The sequence below is a fragment of the Schistocerca piceifrons genome, chromosome 4 (genome assembly GCF_021461385.2).
Source record: "Schistocerca piceifrons isolate TAMUIC-IGC-003096 chromosome 4, iqSchPice1.1, whole genome shotgun sequence".
Taxonomy (NCBI): domain Eukaryota; kingdom Metazoa; phylum Arthropoda; class Insecta; order Orthoptera; family Acrididae; genus Schistocerca; species Schistocerca piceifrons.
The window spans coordinates 134,206,431-134,234,367 of record NC_060141.1 but is presented as its reverse complement, the minus strand read 5'-3'; the positions used below and the strand labels follow the sequence as shown (position 1 = coordinate 134,234,367).

The 27,937-nt window shown below is 39.6% G+C and overlaps 1 protein-coding gene and 1 non-coding gene across 5 annotated transcripts in view; both read left to right on the top strand.

Moving 5' to 3' along the window:
* The window catches only part of LOC124795251 (tubulin epsilon and delta complex protein 1-like), a 133,607-nt gene that overhangs the window by 85,230 nt on the left and 20,440 nt on the right, over nucleotides 1–27,937 (top strand). For all 4 annotated transcript variants that reach the window (XM_047259190.1, XM_047259189.1, XM_047259192.1 and 1 more), the window contains one exon: nucleotides 8,480–8,694. In XM_047259190.1, the coding sequence (XP_047115146.1) occupies nucleotides 8,480–8,694 (215 nt within the window). The remainder of the gene's footprint in view (nucleotides 1–8,479; nucleotides 8,695–27,937) is intronic.
* On the top strand, nucleotides 7,481–7,555 carry Trnat-ugu. The gene has a single exon. It is a non-coding gene; the product is annotated as a tRNA-Thr (tRNA).

The window sequence follows — 27,937 nt, the reverse complement described above, 5'->3', positions numbered from 1 at the left end:
TACAACACACACAATTTGCGACAAATAAAGTGTTTTCACAAATATGATGAAGTTTAAAAGGGAAACATTTTTCCTTAATTTGCGTAATATTCTTTTAATGTATATATATCTTGTGCTACACAGTTTGTAAAGTGGCGTACCTTCTTTATCAGGGTTCAAACTACCTCGCACGAAATTTTATGGGTATCGGTTCAGTGGTTTAGTCATGAAAATGTAACAGGCAGAGATACTTTCACATTTATAATATTAGTATGGAAGTATGGATTGGCATGGTTGAAATATGTTGAGGATTGTATAAGCGTTGTATCTACCTGTTACCCAAGACTGATTTCGTGTAGTATCAGTAAACTCAATTGTGCGTATGGCATTATTGGCTGGGAGACCCCCTATGGGATGTTCAGGAGCGTGATGCAAGTCTTTTTATTTGAAGCCACTTCCTCGACTTGCAGGAAGATTTAAAGCTAAGGAAAAACATATGCTGGTTTAGAAAGTGTGCAGTACAACATATTTATTGATTTGAAGAATATAACTCGAAATATTGATCAATAATTACTCTTAAAAAAGATATTTACTCTTTATAAAAGATATTCACTCTTTGACTTTTGAATATTATCACATAAGTGAAAATGCTTCTATTGTATGATGTGTTACACATATTACGATTCAACATAATGAATACAATGTTTATACAATCCTCTACGTGTTTAATCCATATTCCATTCTAATATCAGTCACAAACCCGTCACATTTCAGTCGCTAAGCGTCGAGCAACTGTTATAACAGTTGCGCTCATATTTTCGTGAACAGCTCTTGGTCAAGTGGTTAGCGTCACTGTATAAAGAACAAAGTTTTTTCTGGGTTCAGTTCCCACCCAGTTTTGTTCTGCTCTGTCACTGAATAGGAGGCAAATATTTGTGCCCGTAAGGCTGAATTAAAAAACGCGAATTTGGAATTATGTAGACTTAGGGAGGAAAAAGAGATGGGCGCTGCGAAGAGGTAGCAAGTAAAGGGCGGAAAATAGAAGCTGTTGAAAAAACTTTAGAAATTGCGTTAGTTATTCAGTTTGGCTTGTTGTCTGAATTAGTGGAGGAAGGGCCTCATCCAGATGTAGTTGAATGTAGGTTGAAGCAGAATATTAGCTTCAAGAAAAAGACAGATTGGTATCAAATCAGAATAGGAAAAGAAGAATTCTGCTTCTAGGTAGCAGTCATGGAAGAGGTGTAGGCCAGAAGCTTCAGGAGAAATTAGGTGAAGGGTACCAGGTCACAGATTTTGCGAAACCAAGTGCTAGCCTTAGCCAGGTGACAGAAAACGTAGGTCAGCTATGCAGGGACTTTGAGGTGGAGGATCAGGTAATTATAGTTGAGGGAGCAGGAAACAGACTGGCTATGAATCCAAGATATAATATTTGGAGTGACCTGAACAAAATAGGAGCAGAAACAGGGCACACATACATGGGGTTTGTGGAGGTCTTTCAGCACCATGATCACCCCTGGGTAAACACTGCTGTCGGTTAACACCGAGCTGAACAGGATGCTCCAGAAACTGGCAAAATCTTACATGTGTGTTGTTCCAGTTGATGCTACCGGTAGATCCCTTTTTGAACACTGTTGCCCAAAAAAAAATTACTAAATGTAACATCAAACAGTTTTCAAAGAAATCTTGGGTCACTACAGGTATTAGTGTCTTAAGAACAGAAAAGAAGAGGCAGCAAGAATTAGTAAACACCCAGAAGTAATTTTGCACTATAAAAATTATTGTAACATACTGAGAAAAGTTGCCAGAAAATCCAAATATATGTATATTAGAGATGAAATTAACAGCTCTGGCAGTAAAATGAAATCAGTATGGAATGTTGTTAGAAGAGAGACGGGAAAAGCAACCACTGGGGAAGGCAGTTTACCGATGCCTCTTCTTTTAGTCTTCTTCTTGTTTGTCCCTGCTTCTTGAAATCTCTTCATGGAGAGACACGATATAACAAGTTCTGTAGTGATACAATGAAGTTACGCAACAGTTGGTGATTTAAAAATCTCCCTCATGTGGTCAACTGTAACATTTTGTGTTTGTGTAACGGGACTTACTGCGCCGCAAATTGCTCTGATAAATTAATTAAGCTGCATTAAAGTGTTGCTAGGCAATGTAATCAACAAGCTGATATGTGTCTCATTTAAAACTGAACTTCGATATTTTAAATAAACTTTCAGTTCATTTTTGTCAAAATCGGTACTTGTCTCAAAATTAACTTCCAACTTAGTGCATTAAGTCAGAGCGCATTTGCAACTACTATATGCAATTTACAGGACAGCTCGATCACGCACTGGCATGTAACGTATATCAAATGGAGCATGCAAGTTTCAGTTTTCCCTAATGGGCTGAATGACTCTTTTGTAATAATGTGACCTCACGTGAAGTCTAAATGGAACTGGACTTGTCTCCATCCGAGTCAAAATCATAAAAAATAAAATCACTGCACAGGTCAGTGAACTGTACACGCACACTTTTGCACTCTAAGTGATAACTCTTCTCAGAGTAAAACCCGCACATAAATTCACTCTTTTTTGTGCATACAAAAATCAAAACACCTTTATATTAAACGGATAAATTATGGCTTGCAATGTTTAATTAAATATTTCCAATTCTTAATAAACTTAAAGAACTTGTATTTCATAATCAATAAAATTTATCGCCTGAGAGAAACTATTAGTTTGCTAAAACGGATTCAGATTACAGTCAATTTGTGTCTGGACAATGACGTCGTGAATCAACACTTGCTTGGAATTAACGAAATATCTGTACTGAAAAATACTGTCCACTGAGTGATTTACTGACTTTTACGACAAATTCGGTACCCCTTGCATTGCTACATTAGTATTATTATTAAAGAGAATGAGACCATCTTAACTAACAGTATAAGTAGCTAATGTCTTTAACAACCATTTCTTAAGTGCTGGCGAAAAAATTGGTGAGAATAGTTCAAAAGAAAAAGTCAAGCAGGACATGGGAGAGTCAATTTTGAGAAATATTAGTCAGATTAATTTTTGTGTAACAACCTCTTGTGAAATAAGGAAAATCATTAAATCTTGGAAAAATAAATGTTATGTTGGAGTAGATGACATCTGTAACAAGATATTGAAACAACGTGGTGCAGTTAAAACTGATGTTCTGAGTCACATCTGTAATGCAACACTAACTCAAGGTATTTTCCCAGACAGGTTAAAATACTCCATTGTTAAGCCTCTCTACAAAAAGGGGACACCACAGATGTCAATAATTACTGGCCAGTATCCTTGCTTACAGCATTTTCAAAAATTGTCGAGAAAGTAATGTACTCAAGAGTGGTTAGCCATCTTAGCAGTAATGGGATACTTAGTAAATCACAGTTTGGATTTCAAAAGTGCTGTTCCACTGAGACAGTAATGTGCAGTTTCACTGCCCACATAATAGAGTCTTTAAATAGTAAAATATCACCAATAGGAATTTCCTGTGACTTATCCAAAGTGTTTGATTGTGTGATCCATGACAGTCTGTTACAGAAATTACAATTATATGGTATAAATGAAAGATGATATGAGTGGTTTAAGTCATATCTACAGAACAGGAAGCAAAAAGTTTCTTTATATGGCTTAAGTGATTTAAGGAAGTTTCCCACTTAATCTGATTGGGATGAAATTACATTAGATGTTCCACAGTGTTCAATCATGGATCCCCTTCTGTTCTTGATGTACACTACATGATCAAAAGTATCCTGACACCCCCAAAAAACATACTTTTTCATATTAAGTGCATTGTGTTGCCACCTATTGCCAGGTACTCCAATGTCAGCGACCTCAGTAGTCATTAGACGTTGTGAGAGAGCAGAAGGGGGTGCTCCCCGGACCTCACGGACTTCGAACGTGTTCAGGTGAATGTACAACACAAAAGCGTACAGGCTGACCTCGTCTGTTGACTGACAGAGACCGCCTACAGTTGAAGAGAGTCGTAATGTGTAATAGGCCGACATCTCCAGACCATCACACAGGAATTCCAAACTGCATCAGGATCCACTGCAAGTTTATAACAGTTTGGTGGGAGGTGAGAAAACTTGGATTTCATGGTCGAGCGGCTGCTCGTAAGCCACACATCACGCTGGCAAATGACAAATGATGCCTCTTTGGTGTAAGGAGTGTAAACATTGGACAATAGAACAGTGGAAAGACGGTGTGTGAAGTGAGGAATCACGATACACAATGTGGAGATCCGATGGCAGGGTGTGGGTATGGCGAATGCTCGGTGAACATCATCTGCCAGTGTGTGTAGTGCCAACAGTAAAATGCGGAGGCAGTGGTGTTGTAGTGTGGTCGTGTGTTTCATGGAGGGGGCTTGCACCCCTTGTTGTTTTGCATGGCACTATCACAGCACATGCCTACATTGATGTTTTAAACACCTTCTTGCTTCCCACTGCTGAAGAGTGATTCGGGGATGGCAATTGCATCTTTCAAAACGATCAAGCACCTGTTCATAATGCACAGCCTGTGGCATGGCGGAGTGGTTACATGACAATAACGTCCCTGTAATGGACTGGCCTGCACTGAGTCCTGATCTGAATCCTATAGAACACCTTTGGGATGTTTTGGAATGCCGACTTTGTGCCACCCCTCACCAACTGACATCAATACCTCTCCTCAGTGCAGCAGTCTGTGAAGAATGGGCTACCATTCCCCAAGAAACCTTCCAGCACCTGACTGAACATATGCCTGCAAGTGTAAAAGTTGTCGTCAAGGCTAAAGGTGGGCCAACACCATATTGAATTCCAGCATTACTGATGGAGGGCGCCACGAACTTGTAAGTCATTTTCAGCCAGGTGTCTAGATACGTTTGATCACATAGTGTATGTGAGTGACCTCCCTCCTTATCTGAAATAAGAAGCTTACTGATTATATGAGCATTATTATTAATCCAGTAAAAGAAACTCCAATAAAAAATGATACAAATAAAGTCTTTGGAAAAGCTATTGATTCTACCAATGGGCTCGCTCTGAACTTTGAGAAACACAGTACATCCAATTTTCTACTGCGAGTTGTACAGTTCCTTCAATAAATATAACTCATCAACGGAAGCCAGTAGCCAAGGTAGAGCATACTAAGTTTTTGGGAGTGTATATAGATGAGAATCTTAATTAGAAAATTTGTATTTTGTATCTCCTAAAATGACTAGGTTCAGCATCTTTTGCAACCAGAATAATTGCTAATTTTTAGGATATAGAAATTAGCAAGCTAACATAGTTTGCGTACTTTCACTCTATGATGTCATACAGAATAAGAATTTGAGGTAACTCAACACTTAGGCAAAAAGTATTCACTGCTCAAAAGAAAGTGGTTAGAATAATGTGGGGGGCCTCATAGTCACACATCTTGTAGGCATCTCTTTAGAAGGTTAGGAATTCTTACAACAGCTTCACAGTACATTTACTCAGTAATGAAATTTGTTCTCAACAACTTGGACCAATTTAAAAACAGCAGTGACATTCGTGATCATAATACCAGAAGACAGACCGACTTACACTATCCTCGACTTAACCTAAATTTGGCACAGAAAGGGGTTAAATATGCTGCTGAAAATTCTTGAATAGGAATAAATAAATCTAAAGGTATAATACTTGCATTTTGTCCTGTTTAAGGGATTGAGGTAGGTAATAAAAATTTTAAGCTTTTTTTTTTAAAAAAAAATACTGGTATTATAATTGCAAAAGTAACTCTACTAAGTGACAAAGTTCATTTTGCAATTATTGTGCTAGTATGGATTGTTTGTTGATGATGTATTAGTTATTGTAAAGGAGACAGACAGAATTACTGAAGATTTGAACAGATTGAACTACAAATTTTAAATAACATTGGCTGGATATTTCAAGATTAAAATGTCATATCTGGAAAAGAAAATTAAAATAAGTTCACAGTGAGTGCATGTGGAGAAAATCCTTATATGTTTCAAGTTTGATAGTTTAAGTCAAATAGCTACACCTGTGGAACAGGGAAAGAGGACAAATTAAGAAAATCTCGTGAATGGTACGTCACTAGGGAGGACAGAACCATATCAAGACTCCGTATAGGGTCCAGTGTACCTTAACAGTAATATCTCATCCAAACATCAGATTTGCTGTTAATTAATTAAGCAAATTTTGTAATAAAACAGTGTTGAGTCACTGGGGAATGTGAAACACTTTCTCGGTGCCTAAAAAGAACTGCAAAGTGTGATATATTTTTTAATGTAAGCTTAACACTGCTTTCTTATGATGATTCTGCTTATGGCGGTCATACCTCAACTAGATTGCAAGTGAAACAGGAAAGGAAATGACTAGTAATGGTATGGGGTACCCTCCGCCACACACCATAAGATGGATTGCAGAGTATTGATGTAGATGTAAAATGAATGTTTTACCAGTGAAGTTGTCATCTTCTGAGAGCACCTCTTTAATAGGTATGCTTGAAAGCAACATCTGGTGGCTACTTCAACAGCTAAAGTGAATTGCTGAGCTGTCATCTCTTCAGTATAAGATAACTTGGAGGAGGACTTGAAATCTCTCGTTTGAATAAAACAACAGAACTGTGTATCAACAATCAAGCTGACATACAAACGTTTAAGAATACCTGTGAAAGAAAAACAACACGAAACGAGATACATATTGAACTTGGAATAAAGTTATTTCAAAAACATGTAGAAAGGACTGTCATATGAAAATGTAATGAGAGCTCTAAGATACTTCTTAAACCACTGACTCGTAAAGTGAAGAATTAAGAAGAAAAATAATTCAGGAAAAAGTTGAGAGTTAATCATTCATCTTCATTTGTGTTGCATTATTATGGATTGTGTATGACATTAACATGTACTCATATGTCCCTCTCTTTTCGTGTAGTGTTGTTATAATATCTCTTTGTCAGTCATATTTTGTTTGCTGTGTGTTCAATTAAAGTGTTATGTGTTTAATATCATTCAAATGCTTACCTTCTATTGAAGTCAATCAATGCCACTGCACAGTTGAAAGTCTGCAACTAATCTCTCTTGGAATGTCAAAAATTTCAAAATAGGTACTGATTGCAATCTCATGGCGGGGCTCACAGAGCCTTAAGCATTTGTCTTAACTTACTTGCTGCACCATAGCATTTCAGATAAGAGAATCTGTTTAGGTCTTCTTGAATCCTGCAGTGTTACTCGTGCTTAGAGCACAAACATCAGCTACCAATGACAGGAATGATTGCCATGTTTGTTTGCAACATTGGCGCAACTTCAATCTTGATGATATTACAGGAAATTTCTGTCTGCAATAATTGTCCAGCAAATGACAGATTTATTGAAAAGACAGCATTACATATCCACCTAAGGTGACAACTTGATGGGCAAACATCTATTAGGCGCACTACGAATGTAGTGGTGTGGTCTTGTTGGGAACGTGGGTCTCACGGGGAGCATGCAAGGTATAAGTCCCTGCAGGCGCACTATCCTCTGTGCCCTTGGTGGCTCAGATGGATAGAGCGTCTGCCATGTAAGCAGGAGATCCCGGGTTCGAGTCCCGGTCGGGGTACACATTTTCAACATGCCCCCAATGAAGTACATCAGTGCCGGTTTGCAGCTAGGGTGTCCACTTAATTATCATTTCATACTTCCATAGTAGGTGGGAGATATACACATTTGTCGAGGACAAGAAGAAAATTCCTTGCAGTCTTGTCTCAGTTACCATGAAAAATCATGACATGCTGCTTGAAACAACATACTTGAGTCCCATTTAGCTTACATTCACTGAATGAGTCAAATCTAAGTGGAAGCGATGTGGATCTCTTTACTTATTTTCTCTCTCTCTCTCTCTCTCTCTCTCTCTCTCTCTCTCTCTCTCTAACACACACACACACACACACACACACACACACACACACCGCTTGCACTCTCAAGTAACTAAAGTTAGTGTTTAACATCAGTGATAAAATATCAAAAGCGCTGAAAAAAGACACTACTCATAGCAATATATTATTATTATTTTTTTTTTTTAATATACCAGCCACAGAACATTATATTTTGCTTACAGAGTTCTCCCAGCACTTAATATACAAAACAGACATTCACAACAAATCGAGAACAGACAGTTGTGATCATCAGGTGCACTTCTTGGTTGAATGAAGGATGCTCACCTTATACCTTCATGTGGCACTCTCACTCCTACAGACGTCAGACCTTTGTCCATCATTGTTCCACTGAAACTACCTCTGTGTTCTTAATAATCTTACTGGCTTCAGAAAGTTACACTTACAAAATAGGTGTGTAATTGGACTCCTGTCTCAGGGACCTAGAAAAAAATTTTAACAAGCTACATATAAATTCACTTAACAGGACCTTGTTAGTTTGTGTGTGTGTGTGTGTGTGTGTGTGTGTGTGTGTGTGTGTGTGTGTGTGTGTAAAGAAAACATTTTACACCGAGAATGAATATTTTCTCTTGGTTATTGCTCTGTTGCAGATGATATTCAATTTGTGAAGATGAGTCTTCTTGTTCTGGGATATGAAAATTTTGAATTTTATAGCCTCCCTTCAGATATGTCATCTGGAAGCAGAGAGCTATTGATTGCATTTTCGTGGCTTATAGCAAAAACAAATGTACTCGAAAGCATTGTGCAACAGAAGGTCTTGGAGTCTCCTCTGGTATCTGAATACGGTAACACACAACATGTACAGGTATGAAATTTTGTGTATTTTTTAAAAAATAATAGACAGCTCAAGAGTGATGTTCAAAAGATTGTTTATGTTGCACATTTGATGAGACCTGTGTTGCTCTTCTGTTTTGTTTTCAGTTCAGTCCAAAGACTGGTTTGATGCAACTGGATGCAGCATACTAGTCTGTCCTGTGCAAACCTCTTCACCTCTGATTAACCACTGTGATTTACGGCCATTTAAACCTGTTTACTGTATTCATCCCTTATTCCCCCTCTACAATTTCTAACCCCTTTCCTTCTCCTCACACTTCCCCCCACTACCAGACTGATGATTCTCTGATGCCCCAGGATGTGTCATATCAGACAATCATTTCATTTAGTCAATTTCTGCCATAAATTTCTGTTCTACCCAATTTGATTTAGAACATCCTCATTAGTCACTTGATATACACATATAATCTTCAGCATTCTTCAATATCAACACATTTCATAAGCTTCTATTCTCTTCCTGTCTGATTTATTTAGCATTCTTGTTTCACTTCTGTACAGACTACACCCCAGACAAATACATTCAGAGCAGACTTCGTAACAGTTGAATTTGTATTAGATGTTAACAATTTCCTCTCCTTAAGAAATGTTTTTCTAGCTGTAGTCCGTCTTCATTTTATATCCCCTCTACTTCTGCCATCGTCAGTTATTTTGTTGCCAGAATAGCAAAATTAAGGTACTACTCTTAATGTCTCATTCTCTAACGTAAGTTTCTCAGTATTGCATGATTTAATCCACCCACTTTGTGATAACCTTGTTTTACTTCTGTTGGTGTTTATCTTATTATTTCTTTTCAAAGCATTATCAAGTCTGTTCAGCTGCTCTTTCGAGTTCTTTCCTGTATCGCAGAATTACAAAGTCGTCAGCAAACCTCATATCTCTTATTTCAGAAACTTAACCCGTTTCCAAATTTCTCTTGTGTTTCCTTTACTGCTTGTTCAGTTGTCATAGTGAATAACATGGGGAGTAAGCTACAACCCTGTCTCATTCTCTTCTCAATTACTGTTTCCCTTTTGTGTCCTTTTCAACACTTACAACTGCAGTCTGGTTTCTGTAAAAGCTGTAAATAATCTTTCGGTCACTGTATTTTATCCCTGCTACCCTCAAAATTTTTTGCTTTGCTTCAATCTCTGTTCTAGACTCAGTCTATTTTGCAGCCATGATCTATTAAATTGATGGTGCAGTAATATTTGCACCTGTGAATTGGAATTATTACATTCCTTATGAAGTTTGTGGTTATTACAGCTGTGCCGTATATCTTATACAATCTGATGAAATATATCAGTCACAGTTGGCTCTCCCAAGGATATAAATAGTTCTGCGGGAATGTCATCTACTCAAAGGGCCTTGTTTCGGATTAGATCTTTCAGTGCTCTACCAAATTCTTCGTATAATATCACCCATTTCCTTAAATTCCTATCTTTGAGAAATTTCTTTAAATGATCTCTCTGCAATCTTTTGGTGTCTCGAGGTTTGTTCCACTTACACAGCCATCTACCATCAAGTGGTAGCTATGATTAAATTATGCTCTGTGCACAATTCTACCAGGCATCTCACTCTTCCAGTCCTTTTCCCCAATCCATATTCACTTGCTATCTTTCCTTTTCCAACTACTGAATGCCTGTCATCTGTGACAAATTTCCGTCTCCCTTAACTGTCTGCATAATGTCATTTACATCCTCATGTATTTTTTCAGTCTTTTGATTATCTGCAGAGATAGTTGGCATATGAACTTGCACTACTGTGATTGGTGTTGGCTTAGTGTCTATCTTCATTATGATAATGCGTTCACTATGCTGTTCTTAGTAGCTAACCTGTATTCCTGTTTTCTTATTGATTTGAAGTCTACTCCTGCATTACCTTATTTGATTTTGTGTTAATAATCCTGTACTGATCTGACCGGAAGGCCTGATCTTTCTGCCACCAAACTTCACTAATTCCTCACCAACTTCAGCCTATCAATTTCCATTTTTAAATCATGTAGCCTACCTATCCGATTAAGGGATCTCACATTCTGTGTTCTGACCGATAGAATTCCAGTTTTGTTTTTCCTGATGATATCGTCCTCCTGCTTAGTTCTCACCCGGAGATACAATTGGGTACTATTTTACCCAAAAGGATACCATCATCATCAAGCCATACAGTCAAGATGCATGCCTTGGAGGGGGGACTGAGGGGAATATTGGTGCTTTCAGTCACTCTTGGTACCACCACATCAAGACCATGTCTGCTGCTGTTACAGGTTCAGATCTGTCAATCAGCCGTCCATCATCTTTCATGATAAAAAATATTTAGCATTTATCAGACATGGGGCAGATAGCAGTAGCCATATACAACTAGTTATGTTTATAGTTACGAGGTTTTACAAGGAGCTCGAAGTAGTTAAGAGATTACCTTTTATAAAGCACTAGAAATTGTATATGCAGAAGAAAAGAGAACCTATTGCTAGAGAAAGTACATGGTAAAAGAACGTGTGTCATCCCAACTAGATGCCCTTTGTTAGTCAGCATTCATTAGAGTGCTGAGTAATGTGCCTGAAGAAAACTGTGGGAATAGGATTAGTAAAGGAAAAGAGTTTTCTAGTTCATTGTTGTCCAGCTTAAAAGTCTGCAAATGGACACGTACTTGCTTTATTTATTTTATAGAAGAAATTTGTTTTTGAAACTCTGTGGCAAATTGGTGTCTAAAATTAGGCTATTGCAAATGACAAATGTAAAAATATAGACGGCAGCATCATTTTTCTGCTTGAGGAAGCTACGAGGTGTTGTAAATCAACTTATTGCAACCTTTCTTTTCTTTTCTCTCCTAGTTTTATCTGTAATTTTTGAGATCTAGAGGATCTGCATTGCCTAACTGTCACAACGTCTTGATCGTGTTATCTTCCCTCATATCCACCAAAATAAGCCTCATTGTTCCTGTGGGGAGCCATCCTCTGTATATGCCTGTACCACAGCAATAGTTCCAGTTGAAGAGCCTCACAACAGCCTTCAGTCTATCTTAGTTGTTGCCAGATACCCACATTCTTTTTCCAACTATTTTCTTTTCCGTAGGCAAGAATGGAGGAACTTCATTTCTATTGCCTAGACTAGTTCTTACTTCTTCCAGTAACTTTTGGTGCTTCTAGTCTGTACATCAGTATAGGTACGATGATCTTAGTTCTGTGCTGGAGCATTTCCACAAGGTCTAAGAAACTTTTTGTATTCTAAATCTACATCTACATCTACATGACTACCCTGCATTTCACATTTAAGTGCCTAACCACCTTCAGACTGTTTCTCTACCGTTGTACTCCAATGGTGCTTGGGAAAAACGATCTCTCAAGTCATTCTGTATGAGCTCTGATTCCTCTTATAATGATGGTCATTTCTCCCTATGTATGTTGGTGACAATAAAATATTTTCACATTCAGAGAAGAAAATTGGTGATTTAAATTTCATGGAAAGATTTCGCCACAACAAAAAATGTAAAAATGATTGCCATCCAAACTCACTTATCATATCTGTGACCTTCTGTCCCCTATTTCATAAAATTACAAAACGAGCTATCCTTCTTTTAACTTTTCAATGTCGTCTGTTGATCCTATGTGGTAAGGATCCCTTACAGCACAACAATAGTCTAGCAGAAGATGAAAAAGTGTAGTGAGGTGATCTCTTTAGAAAACCTGTCGCATCTTCTAAGCATTCTGTCAATATAACATCGTCTATGGTTCGCCTTCTCCACAGTGTTATCTGTTCCAATTTAAGTTGTTCATAATTGTAATTTCTAGGTGTTTATTCGATCTGGCAGCCTATATATTTGTGTGATTTATCATGTAACCAGAATTTGATGGATTTATTTTTGAAGTTATGCGGATGACCTCGCACTTTTCCTTAGGCAATTGCCACTTTTCACACCATACAAATATCACGGTTTTGATCTTCTGATGGTGTTACTAAACAGTAAATGATAGCACCACCTGCAAACAATCTAAGAGAGCTGCTCAGATTGTCTCCTAACTTGTTTATGTACATGAGGAGCACCAGGGGGGTCTATAACACTTCCTTCAGGAATGCCGAATATCACATGTTTTACTTGATTTTCTGTTGGTTACTACATGCTGTGACCTTTCTGACAAGAAATCGTGAATCCAGTCGAACAACTGAAATGATGCCCCATAGGTAGAGGTCTGCGCGGATGCGGATATCCGCGGTATTTGTTACTTGGCGGATAAAATCTTTACCGGTGCGGATATCCGCGGGTCATCTGCGGATAATGAGCAAGGCATCTGCCCAGTACGTATGTTGCAATGTTAGTTGAAAGCTGCGAGTCTGTTGACATTCCTGGAATCTTGCAGGGCCCGGGTGGAGCGGATGTCTGTTGTCCCCAGCCCCTGACTACGACTGACGTAGCTGTACACAAGAGACTTGCACCTAATCCGTTTCCGTGACCATGTCTTTTGTGTGGCCTGTGAAGTGCTCTCTGGGTGGCAAACCTGCCCACTGTCTACCAGACAGGTGCCTGTTGCAATTTTCCGCTGCCTTCAGTTAGCGCTTTGTAGTGACCGAGAGACAACATGCACTGTAGCAAATATCAGTGAGAGTTCTTTCTTCAAATGAACACCATATCGATGGATACAATTTCGTGAAAGGTGAAAAAAGGTGATTTTACATTAGTGAAGGAAAACAAATTGAAATCGCCAATATGGAAAAAATTCGGATACGTATTTGATGGCAACGAAAAGATAAATGATATAGCGGCTTGTTTTGCATGTAAAAAAGTATATTCCTACACTAGACACAAAAGTGGAACTTCAAATTTGCTAAAACATTCGTGTGAGGCTGGACAAAGTAGCATAAGTACTTGTTTAAATACCAAGAGTGACGTGAAAGTTCCTGAAGTTCCGAAAATTTGAAGACAGCCGCGACAGAAAAACTTATCAATCTTGTCAGCGAAAACATTTTACCATTCGAAGTTGCGTGTGGATCTGGGTTTCTCGAGACGGCACAGTTTCTTATGATTGTGGGGGCCAAGTACGGTGCAGTGAGTGCTAAGGAATTGCTACCTCATCCAACCACAATATCCAGAAATTTGAAGGAAACGGCCGATCGTCTGCGTGAAACTGTCTCCACAGAAGTGAAGAATATATTCAGAGATATAGGTGGAGCACTAACTGTTGATTTATGGACTGATTCGTACCGTAAAATAAACTATATTGGAGTGACTGCACATTATGTTAATTATGAATAAGTGAAACTTGAGGATCGAGTGTTGTACACCAGAAATTTTGAGAGTGAGATTTAAAAAAAATAGGAGAAAACATTAAACTTGAATTAATTAAGATACTACGGTCGTTCGATTTATTCACTGAGGAGCACCAGGGGGGTGACCTGTGACCTGTGCAACTTTCTAGTCTCTTGATACAGATCTTTTGTTGAAGAAGGTTTTGTATATGATGGCTAAGTATGGGGCTATTGTATCAGCATACTCAAAGGAACCTGACTGGTGTACAATCTCAACTGGAGGCCTTCCTATTATTAAGTGATTTAAGCTGTGTCACTGCACCAAGGATATCTACTTGTATGTTACTCATGTTGGCAGCTGTATTTTATTCAAATTCTGGAGTATTTACTTTGTCGTCCTTGGTAAAGGAATTTCAGAAAACTGTGTTTAATAACTCTGCTGTAGCAGTGCTGTCATCAGTAATGTTACCAGCGGTATCACGCAGTGAAGGTGTTGATTGTGCTTGCCATGGTATGCTGTACATATGACCAGAATTTATTTGGATATTCTGTCATACTTCAAGGCAGAGTTTCACTGTGGAAGCTATTAGAAGCACCTCGCATTGAAGTCCGCACTAAGTTTCGAGCTTCAGTAAGACATCGCCAATCCTGGAGATTTTGTGTTCTTTGAAATTAGGTATGCTTTTTTTTGTTGCTTCTGCAACAGTGTTCTGACCTATTCTGTGTACCTTGGGAGATCAGTACCATCTTTTATTAATTTATTGGGTGTAAAACTCTGAATTGCCCCAGACACTGTTCCTTTGATCTCAAGCGGCCTCTGGTCTACACTTATGTAGTTAGGAGTGGAGACTGTCTCTTAGGAAGATATCAGGCAGAATTTTTATCCACTTGTTTAAATAAATATATTTGCATTTACTTTCAGTGGATTTTGATGTTACAATATTCAGTCTTGCTACAACAAACTTGTGGTCACTAATACTTGTATCCCTCATAATGCTACCTATTTGCTCGGGATTTTTTGTTGCTAAGAGGTCAAGCATGTCTTCATGGCCATTCACACTTCAAGTGAGCCCCTGAACTAATTGCTCAAAAATCATTTTGGGGAAAGCATTTAGTAAAATTTCTGGTAATGTTTTACACCTGCCAACTGTTTTGAATATGTATTTTCTCCAGCATATTGAGGGCAGATTGAAGTCACCACCAATTATAACTGTATGAGTGGGTTACCTGTTTGTGATGAGACTCCAGTTTTCTTTGAGCTGTTCAGCAACTGAATCATCTGAGTTGGGGGAGTTGGTAAAAGGAACCAATTATTAATTTATTCCGGTTGCACGTATAACCTCTAACCATACTAACCTACAGGAACTACCTACTTCAATTACGCTACAAGATAAACTACTTTTAATAGCAACAAAGATGCTGCTGCCAACTGTATTTAATCTGTCTTTTTATAAAAATCGTTTAGTCCTTTGTAAAAATTTCAGCTGGATTTAGCCACCTTTCAGTATCTAGAACGATTTGAACATCAGTGATTTCTGTTAGCACTTGAAGCACTGATTTTTTTCCCAACACAGCTATGACAATTTACATCTGCGATGTTGATTGTTGCTATGTCTATCCTCTTCCTGTTTTTGTCATGTACCTTTTGAAACTGAAGCACTTTCTGCACTTTCCCTAGACCCTCTAACCCAAAAAACTGCCCAGGCCTTTCCACACAGCTCCCTCTACCGATGTAGCCGCCTCCTGCACGTAGTGGTCACCTGACCTATTAAGCAGTACCTGAAACCACAACACCCTATGGTGCAAGTTCAGGAATCTGCAGCCTACACAGTCACAGAAGCATCTGAGCCTCTGGTTCAGATCGTCCACTCGGCACTGTACCAAAGGTCCCAAATCGGTCCTTTGATGATGCTACAGATGGTGAGCTGTGCTTTCATCTCTCAAGCAAGACTGGCAGTCTTTATGACTTCAGCTAGCCACCCGAAATCAGAGAGGATCTCTTCTGATCCAAAGTGATACATGTTAGTACCAACATGGGCCCCATCTGAAGCTGGCTGCACACCTGTGCCCTTCATGGTATCCAGAAGCACTCATTCCGTATTTGGAAGGACTCCTCTCGGTGTGCACAAAGAGTGCACTTTGGATTTCCTCCCCTGAGGCATGGTGTTGTTTGAAGAAACAGCAATAAGCAATATTCAGGTACTGGAATTTGCCCACTGTATCTTTAGCCTCATCTTAAATTATTAACTGGGTTATTGTTGAGTTCTTACTGAACACCAAATGAACTGTCTTGGTTTTGGTGATTTCAAGACCCATTTTTATGAATCTTTGTTGTCAAAAGGTCTTGTTTGATTTGTACCTTCACTTTTGTCTCACCCTGAATTGTTAAACATTGGCAAACACGAGGGCATTACTTGTTGTCTCCTTTCTTTTGATTGTTTTTAAACTTCGTCCAATAAAATGATGAGAGGAATGGCAAAAGAAAACTTCCTTATTCAGCTCCACTCTTTGTTTTGAAACATCCTGGTGTTTGCTTGGTTAGCGCTTCTCAGTTGAAAGCTGGCAACAGCGTTACCAGCTGTCGGAGATCTGCTTACACTGTCTCGACTATAGCCACAGTTTGCAAACAGCTGAAGGTGCAGTTAGTCACGATCTGTTGTCCGCAGGATGTTGCCTGTAGGGGTAGCAGAGAAACTGACTGTCACGTGGGGAACATCTAATGTCACTTGTTTTACCCATCACTTTCGCTGCCAAAGCATATTCGAGTGTACTCAATGCTGGAGGACGATGCTTATCACAGGGTGAGTAACAGGTTACAACCTGTGCCAGTCACTCAAAGCGAGGGTGAATGTGGAGACTGGGTGTCTGGCTCCATTCACCTTATGAGTGGACAAGTGGCTGGTCCTTCAACAATATTTGATCGGGCACATGGGAGAAAGGGTTAGTTTTCTGGAACTCCAATGTAAGATGCATTATGGATCACCTTAGGGAAATAATGCCCAAGCTTGGAAAGAAGTCCAAGGTGCATTCAGTATATCTGGCAGGCACCTTATCCAAGATATGGAGAAGGCCCTACCTGCAGCTATCAAGAGTGCAGGGTTAGTGCAGAGTACAGTCTCTGCAAGTAATGCTTATGATGGCACCGGTGACACCTGTCACTTGGGTTCCAAGGCCATCCTCAGTTCCTACAGCAACTGTGGAAATGGTGAAGACTATTGGTCTTGCTCATGAGATCCAAGCAAAGCTTACAATTTGCAGTGTCATACCCAGAATTGATTGGAGTCCTTTGGCATGGAGCAAACTGAAGTTCTCAACCGAGGCTGCATTGATTCTGTAGCGTTCTTGGCTGCAGATTTCTGGGCCTGTGTTAAGGGATTGAGAATTGTAAGAGACTCTACATCTATACTTTACAAACCACCATGAAGTGCATGGCAGAGCGAATGTCCCATTGTACCAGTTATTAGGATTTCTTCTCATTCCATTAAAGTATGGAGCGCAGGAGGAATGATTGCTTGAATGCCTCTGTGCATGCCGTAATTATTCTAATCTTGTTCTCATGATCTCTATGTGAGTGGTACGTAGGGGGTTGTAGCATGTTCCTACTGTTGTCATTTAAAGCCAGTGCATGAAACTTGGTCAGTCAGGGTGTATACGACACAGAACACCAATATACGACCTGGGAGATCCGGGAAAAACCCGGGAATTGTTTACAATTTCGGGAATTTTCATTGTTTTAGTTTTCAGTTAAATTTTTGTGGTTTTGAGTGGTAAGAACCAATACTCCAACAAAGGATATTACTGTACCTCGCTACTGCAGAATAACACTGCAACAATGGAACATGAACAAGAGAAAAAAACGTAAAAAAGACGTAAGTTGCAAAGGAAATGCGCCGTACGCAACAACAAAACACAGTGCTCATACAAATGTCTGCCAACATCAAAATGTGTCAAAGGCTTTTGGAAGACTATGCAATGCTTCATAACAACAAATTGCCTCCGATGAGCGTGACGTGACAACTGTTTAAATGAGATTCCTTTGAGCAGTTGCGGGTGAGCTCTTGTGCATGCGTAGTTGAGTCGTGCATTAGTAGTACTTTCCCCGCTTCTGGTTACAAAAATGTGGCTGGACGCCACTACCTAATATTGCCCCGGTTCGGAAATATACAGGTAGTAAAACCGGGCCTGATGCGCAGAGCAGTTGGAGTTGTGGTGGGGAGATAGGTCGTCTCCACGTGACCTGTGTTTATGTTCAGTATTTTTGTTATTTCCTCTTCGTTTATTGCTCTCACGTTAAATGATAAAACGGATTTTTGTGACCGGGAGATATCAAATGAATTAAAATACATTTGCATAATTGCGGAAGGTTAAAATATGTTATTAGTTTCCAGATTTTATTTCCACTTTCCTGACAGTCAAACATTAATCGCCTTACAGAACAATGAAGTTATCTTTGTCGGTTTGCTAAAGAGATTTGGCTTTTATTAATCTTTTCTGCTGAGGCAGTCAGTTTATTTGAAACAAACTGTTTAATTTCACACTGTTGGCTGGTTTCAACTGTTCGCTGATTTCAAGTGCACATATGACATTATGCTATAATAAAGAACCAAACATGTGATAATACAATACTGGTACTCAAAAAAAAAAAAAAATTACATTCGAATCTGGACATACGAATGTGCACTTTAAGCCGAATTATGCATTTTATGAAATTCCGATGCTCTTGAAGTATCCTCTTTTGTCTTTTTTTTAATGACATAATGTAAGATCTTTTAATGTTTTACACATACGAACATATGGACTTCCTGCGACATCGCGTGATGACGCCTGTTATCTGGCACTCTCTTGCAACTGCTGAAACGAACCTATTTCTAACGGGTAGCAGGTGGTGGTTTGAAAAGCATTACATACATTAAAAGCAAATTTCGTTTTACGCAAGATGAACTATGTGCGAGAATGCACGATGAATTTCTTAAATAACAAAGCGTTTGACTCTCATTTAAAAATCAACTCTTTGAGGACGGACATTTAGAAGAATTTTGACCCCAGAAGATCAGACATTTACATCGTTATTAAAAATTTTACTGGCACATTTGTGTGATGTATCTTAAAGTGTATCACGCGCAGAAAAGATCAACATTATATGTGGAAGCTTAGCTTCTCTTTCAGCTTATTAATCGTAGAGACCAATATTATGTGTGAATGCTATGTATATTTATTTAAACCATTAACTTTTCGTATTTGCGTTTTCGCACTACTGAAGAGTGATCCTGCTATTGGCTGACGACATCACGTGTCCTATGCTGTCATCTGCTGGCAAGATCATGTGACATGAGTTACGAGTGGCTTACAAAAGCGTATCGTAATCTCGATTTCAATGCTTCGGAAAGTAACATGCGGTATTTGGTGGAATTCGTATTTATACCTTCGTAATACGAAAATATGCAGCGTACATATTGCTGCACATCAAAGGTGTTTCAAAACACACGTTGCGTCCTCCCTATCAAAAAGTTCTCAATCCAGTCATAATTTTCACTCGATACCGCATATGATCATACTTTTGACATTAATCATAAATTTGGTACTGAGTCAAACGCTTTTTGCAAATCAAGAAATAATGCATCTACCTGACTGTCTGCATCCAAAGCTTTCAGTGTGTCATGTGAGAAAAGTGCGAGTTTGGTTTCACATGACAGATGTTTTCATAATGCATGTTGGTTGGCATGTTGGAGCTTGTTTTGTTTGAGGTACCTCATTATGTTTGAGCTCAGAATATGTTCTAAGATCCAACACCAAATCAATGTTAAAGACATTGGATGGTAGTTTTGTGGATCTCCTTGATAGGTCAGGGGTGCACTACACAGAGGAAGCAACTACTGAGCTAGCAGAATTCTTGGGGTAAGATGTCATACTCAAATTATACTCTGATCCGAGAGCAGGATGAAATCTGAAGTAAAAAGCATCGAAATATTTAATGATTCCTGGTATCTGTATCGAAAAGACAAGTTTGACAGTGTTATAGAAAGGATAGATTGCTACTTGCTATATAGCGGAGATGTTGAATCACAAATAGTCACAACAAAAAGACTGTCAAACAAGTAAGCTTTTGGATAAAAAGACCTCTTTCCAAAGTAGACAACACACACACACACACACACACACACACACACACACACACACACAGACTGCTTGCAGCTGATCATGTTGGGAGAAGCAGTCTGGGTGGTAGGGGTAAGGAGGAGGTTGGGGCGGAGAGGGGGAGGCATAGCAGGGTTGGGGGTGGGGGTGAATAAAGTGCTGCTTTTGGGAGCATACAAGGATGAGGTCAAGAGAGGACAGGGCAGGGCAGCTAGGTGTAGTCAGTAGGTTGGGTATAGAGAGGGGCAGGGAGGCCATTGGAGAAGGAAAGAAGTAAAAACACTGTGGGTGCAGTCAGGCATGGCTGTGTGTGATGTCCTTAGGTTGGTTAGCTTTAAGTAGTTCTAAGTCTAGGGGACTGATGACCTCAGATGTTAAGTCCCATAGTGCTTAGAGCCATTTGGAGCTTTTTTTTTTACCGTACAGTGCCCTGCTCATCACTGTTGATGTCACATCCTCTTAATCCCCTTAAAATTACGTCCCTAATGCCCATTGTCTTGTTGCTAATAACACTACCTTTCCCAACCTTTCCAAACCTGCAACCTCCTTCCTCACCCACAATTACTTCTCCTTTGAAGGCATCACCTACAAACAAATCTGTGGTATGCAATAGGCCCTCACATGGCACTATCCTATGCTGACCTATTCACGGACCATTTAGAGAAATCCTTTCTATCCAACCAGAATCCCAAATTCCTTGCCTGGTTCAGATTCATTGATGACATTGTCATGGTGTGGATTCAGTGATGACACCCTATCCACATTTCTCCAGAATCTCAACACTTCCTCCCCCATTTGCTTCACTTGGTCCTCATCTACCAAACAAGAACCTTCCTTGATGATGATGTCCACCGCAAAGATGGCTGCATCAGTACCTCCATCCATATCAAACCTACCAACCACCAGCAATACCTCCGCTCAGACAGCTCCCATCCATTCCGTACAAAGAAGTCCCTTCCATACAGCCTAGCCATCCATGGCTGCCACGTTTGTAGTGACGAGCAGTCCTCTGGAAATATACTGAGGGCCTCACTGAGCCCTTCACAGACCATAATTAGCCTCCCTATCTTGTATGGAAATTGATCTCCTGTGCCCCATCTCTCCAGTCACCCCCACCTTGCAAAGTCCCACCCTCCGGCCACAGATGAGCATTCCCTCATGACTTAGTACTACCCATGACTGGAGCAACTGAATCACATTCTCCGTCGGGATTTTGACTACCTCTCGTTGTGCCCTTAAATGAAGAATGTTCTATCCACTATCCTTTCCGCCCCTCCCACAGTGGTACTCTGCCACCCACCAAATCTACACTGTATCCTTGTACATCACTACACAACACTTACTCCCAACATGCTGCCTCATGGCTCATATCCTTTAATATACCTAGATGCAAGACCTGTCCCATTCATCCTTCCACAACCATCTACTCGAGTCTGGTCACAAGCATTACCTATCCCATCAAAGGCAGGGCTACCTGTGAAATCAGTCATGTGATCTATAAGCTGACCTGCAATCACAGTTATGCATTCGCTTTGGGCATGACAACCAAAAGCTGTCTGTCCACCTGAATGGCCACTGACAAACTGTGGCCAAGAAACAGGTGGACCACCCAGTTGTTGAGCGTGCTGCCCAACACAGCGTTCTTCATTTTAATGACTGTGTCACAGACTGTGGAATCTGGATCCTTCTACCAACACCACCCTGAAGAAGGCCATCTTCTTCTTCTTCTTCTTCTTCTTCTTCTTCCTCCTCCTCCTCCTCCTCCTCCTCCTCCTCCCTCCCCCCCCCCCCCCTCCCCCCCGAAAGCTTACTTGTCTGACAGTCTTTTTGTTGTGCCTATGTGAACTCAACATCTCCACTATATGGTGAGTAGCAATCTTCTATCCTTTTTATTATTCCATCCTGTATTCTCCATTGTATGACAACACAAGTTTGATATTATAGGAGGAAGGTGGGAGGAGGGGGAGGGGGGGGGGGTTCAGGGTGGATGACAAGAAGTAGGTGTGTGCTGACGCAAAGAACAAAAACATGAGAAGTGTGTGTAATACATTTATAACATCATTTAATTAACTTTGTCCTGCAAGTCCAATTGGTATTCCATCCAAAGGAGGAGAACTAGTAACGCTGCAAAGGCTCTTGAGTGAACTCCACGATTAAACTGGCTGGCTTCGATGCGGCATCTTCTTAAGCTGGCTTGGTGGCAGTTCTACTCACACTTGCAGCAGAGGGCATGTCTACAAGCCATCTGCAGATCGGCAGTGCAGCCTGTGTTACTGCCAACCCACACCACAGACACTGTATCTCTCAAGATCAAAATTGAGACTGTGAAGTTATCTATACATGAATAATCTGTCTATGTGAAATCCGATTAATCATTGGATGTTTTAGTAGCCACCCAATTCCACTAAAAGAGTTGCAGAATCGTTCAAGAAAGTTTGCTTTCAGTAATAGTGAAGTACTTCTCATCCAGTATTAGTTGAAGATGACTTTAAAATTCATAGAATTGACTGGAATGTCCATGGATTCATCACATGTGTTTCGAAAAGTCAGTCTCGAGAAGTAGTTCTGAACACTTTCTTTGAAAAGTGTTGTGAGTAACTAGTTCAAAATGCACACACAATGGAAGAGTTTAGTGATCGTGAAGTCATCTTAGCTGCAATGGTTGCTAAAGTTAATAAAGCCATCAAGAAAGCTAGGGCAGTTTTTATGCTAGGAAGATCAGATTAGCAGTTGAATAGGTGAGTAAATGATGGCAATATAGGTGGCAGTGGTGGTGGCCACAGAGGTATTATGGGCAACATTTAAACAACAAAATTGTTGAGGCTTTCATGGTCACTTGTATGCCTGTTGGCTTCTGTCTTCGGTACTTTGACCGCAGTGTGTTGGATACTTTTTCCGATGTTTTGTCAGTACGAGTGGCTGGTATTGTCAAAGCTTCACTCTCCATTGCTGGTGCTGACTGTAAATCACACTCTAGAAAAGTATGTTCTGAGTAAATGAATTAAGACTCGAAAAAACCCACCATAGTTTAATGACAACATTCGGAAAATGTTAAGAAAACAAGAGAGTATTGCACTCTTGATTCAAAAAAGAACACAGAAATAAGCAAAAGTTGTAGAATTTCTGTGTCTGTAAAAAGATCGATATGTGAAGCATACAACTACTTCCAATGCCTTATATTAGCAAAAGATCTTTTAGAGAATACTGGAAAATTCTGGTACTATGTAAAATTGCTAAACAGGTCAAATGTTTCTAACCAGTCACTTGTAGACAAGTCCGGTGGTGCAACAGAAGACGGCAAAGGGCAAACTGAAGTATTTAGTGTTTAAAAATCGCTCATAGAGGTTAGTGTACAGACAACACCCACAGAGACTGAGCGAGGTGACGCAGTGGCTAGCACACTGGACTTGCATTCAGGATGATGATGGTTCAAACTCATATCTGGCCATCCTTATGTATGCTTTCTGTGATTTCCCTAAATCGCTTCAGACAAATACCAGAATGATTCCTTTGAAAGCGGATAGCCGACTTCCTTCCCTTATGCAATGGGACCAATGATCTTTCTGTTTGATCCCCTCTCCCAAATCAACCAACCAACTAACCACACCCATAGAAATAGGCATCCCTGCTACTTAAAAACAACAGAGTTGCCACTGTGTGCAGATGTATCCTAATTTGGTTTCACAGAGTTCTTTACCATTGTCTTCTTATTTAGTTTTCATTTATCGTGAATTTCTTGCCATGCGCAAAGTCCGAAGTGACTGGGAGGGGGGAAAGAAACACTGTATCTCCTATAAATAATAAGGTTAAAGGAATGGTCCTGCAAAGTTACAGACTAATATCCTTTCTGTTAGTTTGATGCAGAATTCTAGAGTATATTGTAAGTATGAATAGGATAAATTTCCTCGAGAGAGGAAAGCCTCTGTCCACAAATCAGCCGAGATTTAGAAAGCATTGTATGTGCAAAATTCAGCTTGCTCTTTCCTCAAGTGATATCATGCAAACAGTGGGTAAGGGCAATGGGTAGATTCCATATTTGTAGATGTCCAGAAAGCGTTTGACACAATGGCGCATTGCAGTCTACTAGTGAAGGTCCGAGTATACGGTATAGGTTCACAGATGTGTGAGTGGCTGAAGACTTCTCAAGTAATAAAATCAAGTATGTTGTCCAGGACTGTGAGTGTTCAACAGAAACTAAAATACATCAGGAGTGTCCCAGGAAGTGTTATAGGACAGCTCTTGTTCTCTGAATTATGAAGTCTGATGGACAGGGTGAGCTGCTATCTGCGGCTATTTGGTAAAGATGCTGTAGTGTTTAGAAAGGTGTCATTATTGAGTGATTGTAGAAAAATACAAGATAATTTGGACAGGCTTTCTATTTAGTGTGATGAAATCCTCCTTGTTCTAAATGTGAAAAGATGTAAGTTAAGCCAGATGAGTAAGAAACAATCCTGTAATGTTCGAATACAGTATTAGCAGTGTGCTGCCTGACAGTCACATCAATTAAATACATAAGCATAATGTTACAAACAGATGTGATACGGAACCAGAATGTAAAGTTGGTTGTAGGCAATGTGAATGATTGACTTCGATTTATTGGGGGAATTCTGGGGAGTGTAACTTATCTGTGTACGAGACCATGAACAGAAAATTTGTCCAACCCATTCTTGACTGCTGCTACAGTGTTACGTACCCTCACCATGTCAGATTAAAGAAGACATCGAAACAATTCAAAGCTGTACTAATACATTTGTTAGTGGTAGGTTCGATTAATGCACAAGTATTTTGGAAATGCAGCCTGAACTTCAGTAGGAATCCCTGGAGGGAAGAAGACATTCTTTTCTTGGAATGCTATTGACAAAGGTTAGAAACTGGCATTTGTGACAGAGAACAGAACTATTCTGCTGCCACCAGCATACACTTCACATAAGGACCGCAGAGACAAGAAAAAAGAAGAGAAAACAGGGCTTGTACAGAAATGTTTAGCTAGTCACTTTTCCAGGGAGGGATTAGGTGTTGTTCAAGGTACCTTACCGTACTGGTACAAGGTATCCTTATCATATTCTTTATGATGGCTTACATAGTATGTATGTAGTTGTAGATGAGTGAAAGCATTATGACCACCTGCTTACTAGTATGTTGGTTCACCATTGAAATGCAGTACAGCAGTGTGGTATGAATTTGACAAATCTGTGGTAGGTTTCTCGGCACTAAAAGTCTACAACAAATCAAGCAGTTCTTGTAAATAATGGGCCATTGGTTTGTGGGTGTGCAACTTGTGTCTTATAATGTCCCAGATAAGTTTCATCATGTTAAGGGCAAGCAAATATGGTGACCAAGGCATCAAAGTAGGTTCCCTATCGTGCTCCTCAAACCATTGTGACATAATTCTGAACTTGTACCATTGACAGTTATCCTGCCTGAAGATGCCATCACCATTGCGGAAGATATCAAGCATGGGGAGATGCAGGTGGTTTCCAGTTCTTGTAGTCCACAGCTTTCATGGTATTTTTGATTACTTCCACATCTCCAAGGTGAATGTCCCTGGGTGACTGCTTATCCAGACACAACCATTGACCTTATGTAACAAGAAATGTAATTCATACAACCAGGCAACATGTTTCCATTGTTCTATGGTCTGATCTTGATGATCCCTTGCCAATTGGAGTTACTTTTGAGGGTTTCATTGGGTCAATATGAGGGCATGTAGGTGTCATCTGTTGTGTAGCCCCATATTCAGCAATATACACTGAATGGTGTGCTCCGAAGCACTTGTGTATGCACCAGCATTATACTCTGTCTTCAGGTCTTCCACAGATTGCTGCCTCCTTCAAATTCTTCATTTCATTAGGGAATGTGGGTGTCAAACACCTTGTTGTGCACTTGTGGTTTCACTGTTCCTCAACCACTTTCCATAGATGCTCACAATAGTAGCAAATGAATGCTGTAGTTTCCCATTGTCAGGTTATATCAATATGCCCTTTGTCAAAGTCATTTATGTCACAGAATTTCTTCTTTTGCACCTCTTACTTAACAAGAGTGATTCTCCAGTCATGTTTGCTGCTCTTGCGTACTTTCATTACGTCACTCATGCAGGTAGTGGTGTATCTCACAGTGGGCAGTGGTTGAAATTTTATGGCTTGTCCATGGTTGATTTTTGATGCCTAAAACTTTGCTCTTTCCTTTTCTCATTTTTTTCCGAGGGATGAACTCTTAACTTTTGAGTCCACGGTATAACAGAGTTACATGTCAGTAGTTGGTGTCAGTCTTCCTCTTAACCTGTAAAAATAATGATATGGTGACTTATTGCACCAAATCACTTGATAATGAATTCTCTTTTCAAATTTTGTGCAATAAATAAATAAATGTCGTGTGACTAGGGCCTCCCATTGGGTAGACCATTAACTGGGTGCAAGTCTTTAGATTGGACGCCACTTTGGTGACTTGTGCGTCAATGGGGATGAAATGATGATGATGATGATTAGGACAACGATGAAGTCAGTATTTGATCATGTTTAGTCTGCTGGTTAAAAAAGGATAAAAACTTAAGTGAAAGGTGATTGAAGGAAATTGTCACTGATTGATCATTTGGAATCAAAATAAGTAGATGATGAGTCAGTGATTCCAGTGAAGGTCTGCTTAAAGATTAGAAAGTTTTGCTGCTGTATGTAGAGGAAAATGGTTGAGTAAAGCTCTCAATTGTTTTCGCTTGTAGTGATGGCAAAGTTGTCTTGCATATGAACTGTGGTCTTCAGTCCAAATGCTGATGTTATGCACCTCTTCATGCTACTCTGTCCTGTGCAAGCCTCTTCATCCCCGAATAGCTACTGCAACGTACATCTTTTTGAATTTGCTTACTGTATTCATCTCTTGGTCTCCCTCTATGATTCTTACTCCCCAAACTTTCCTCTGATATTAAATTAATGATCCCCTGATGTCTCAGAATGTATCCTATCAGCTGGTCCCTTCTTTTAGTCGAGTTGTTCCACAAGTTTCTTTTCTCTCCAGTTCTGTTCAGTACCATCTCATTAGTTACATGATCTACCCTTTAATCTTTGCATTCTTCTGTAGCATCACATCTCTAAAATTCTTAGTCTGTTCTCATCTATACTGTTATTGTCCGTATTTAATTTCCATGCATAGCTACACTCCAGACAAATAGCTTCAGAAAAGACTTCGTAGCACTTAAATTTATATTATATGGTAACAAATTTTGTTTCATGAAATGCTTTTCTTGCAATTGTCACTCTACATTTTATATCTTCTCTACTTTGGCCATCATCAGTTATTATGCTGGCCAAATAAAAAAACTGAACTATTGCTTTAAGTGTCTCATTTCCTAATCTTATACTATCAGCATTGCCTGATTTAGTTTGACTGCATTCCAATACCCTAGTTTTTCTTTTGTTTAAGTTCATCTTGGATCCTCCATTCAAGATACTGCCCATTTCATTCAACTGCTCTTCCAAGTCCTTTGCTGTCTCTGACTGAATTAAAATGTCATCAGCAAACCTTGAAGTTTTTGTTTCTTCTCCCTAAACTTTAATACCTTCTCCAAATTTTTCTTTGGTTTCCTGTATTGCTTGCTCAGTGAACAGATTGAATAACATTAGGAATAGGCTACAACTCTGTCTCACTCATTTCTTAACCACTGCTTCCTCTCATGCCCCTCAACTCTTGTAGCTGCAGTCTGATTTTGGTGCAAGTTGTAAACAGCCTTTCACTCCCCATATTTCAGCCCCACTACCTTCAGAATTTCAAAGAGAGAGTTCCAGTCAACATTGTCAAAAGATTTCTCCAAGTATGCAAATGCTATAAACATAGGTTTGCCTTTCCTTACCCCAGCTTCTAAGAGAAGTCATA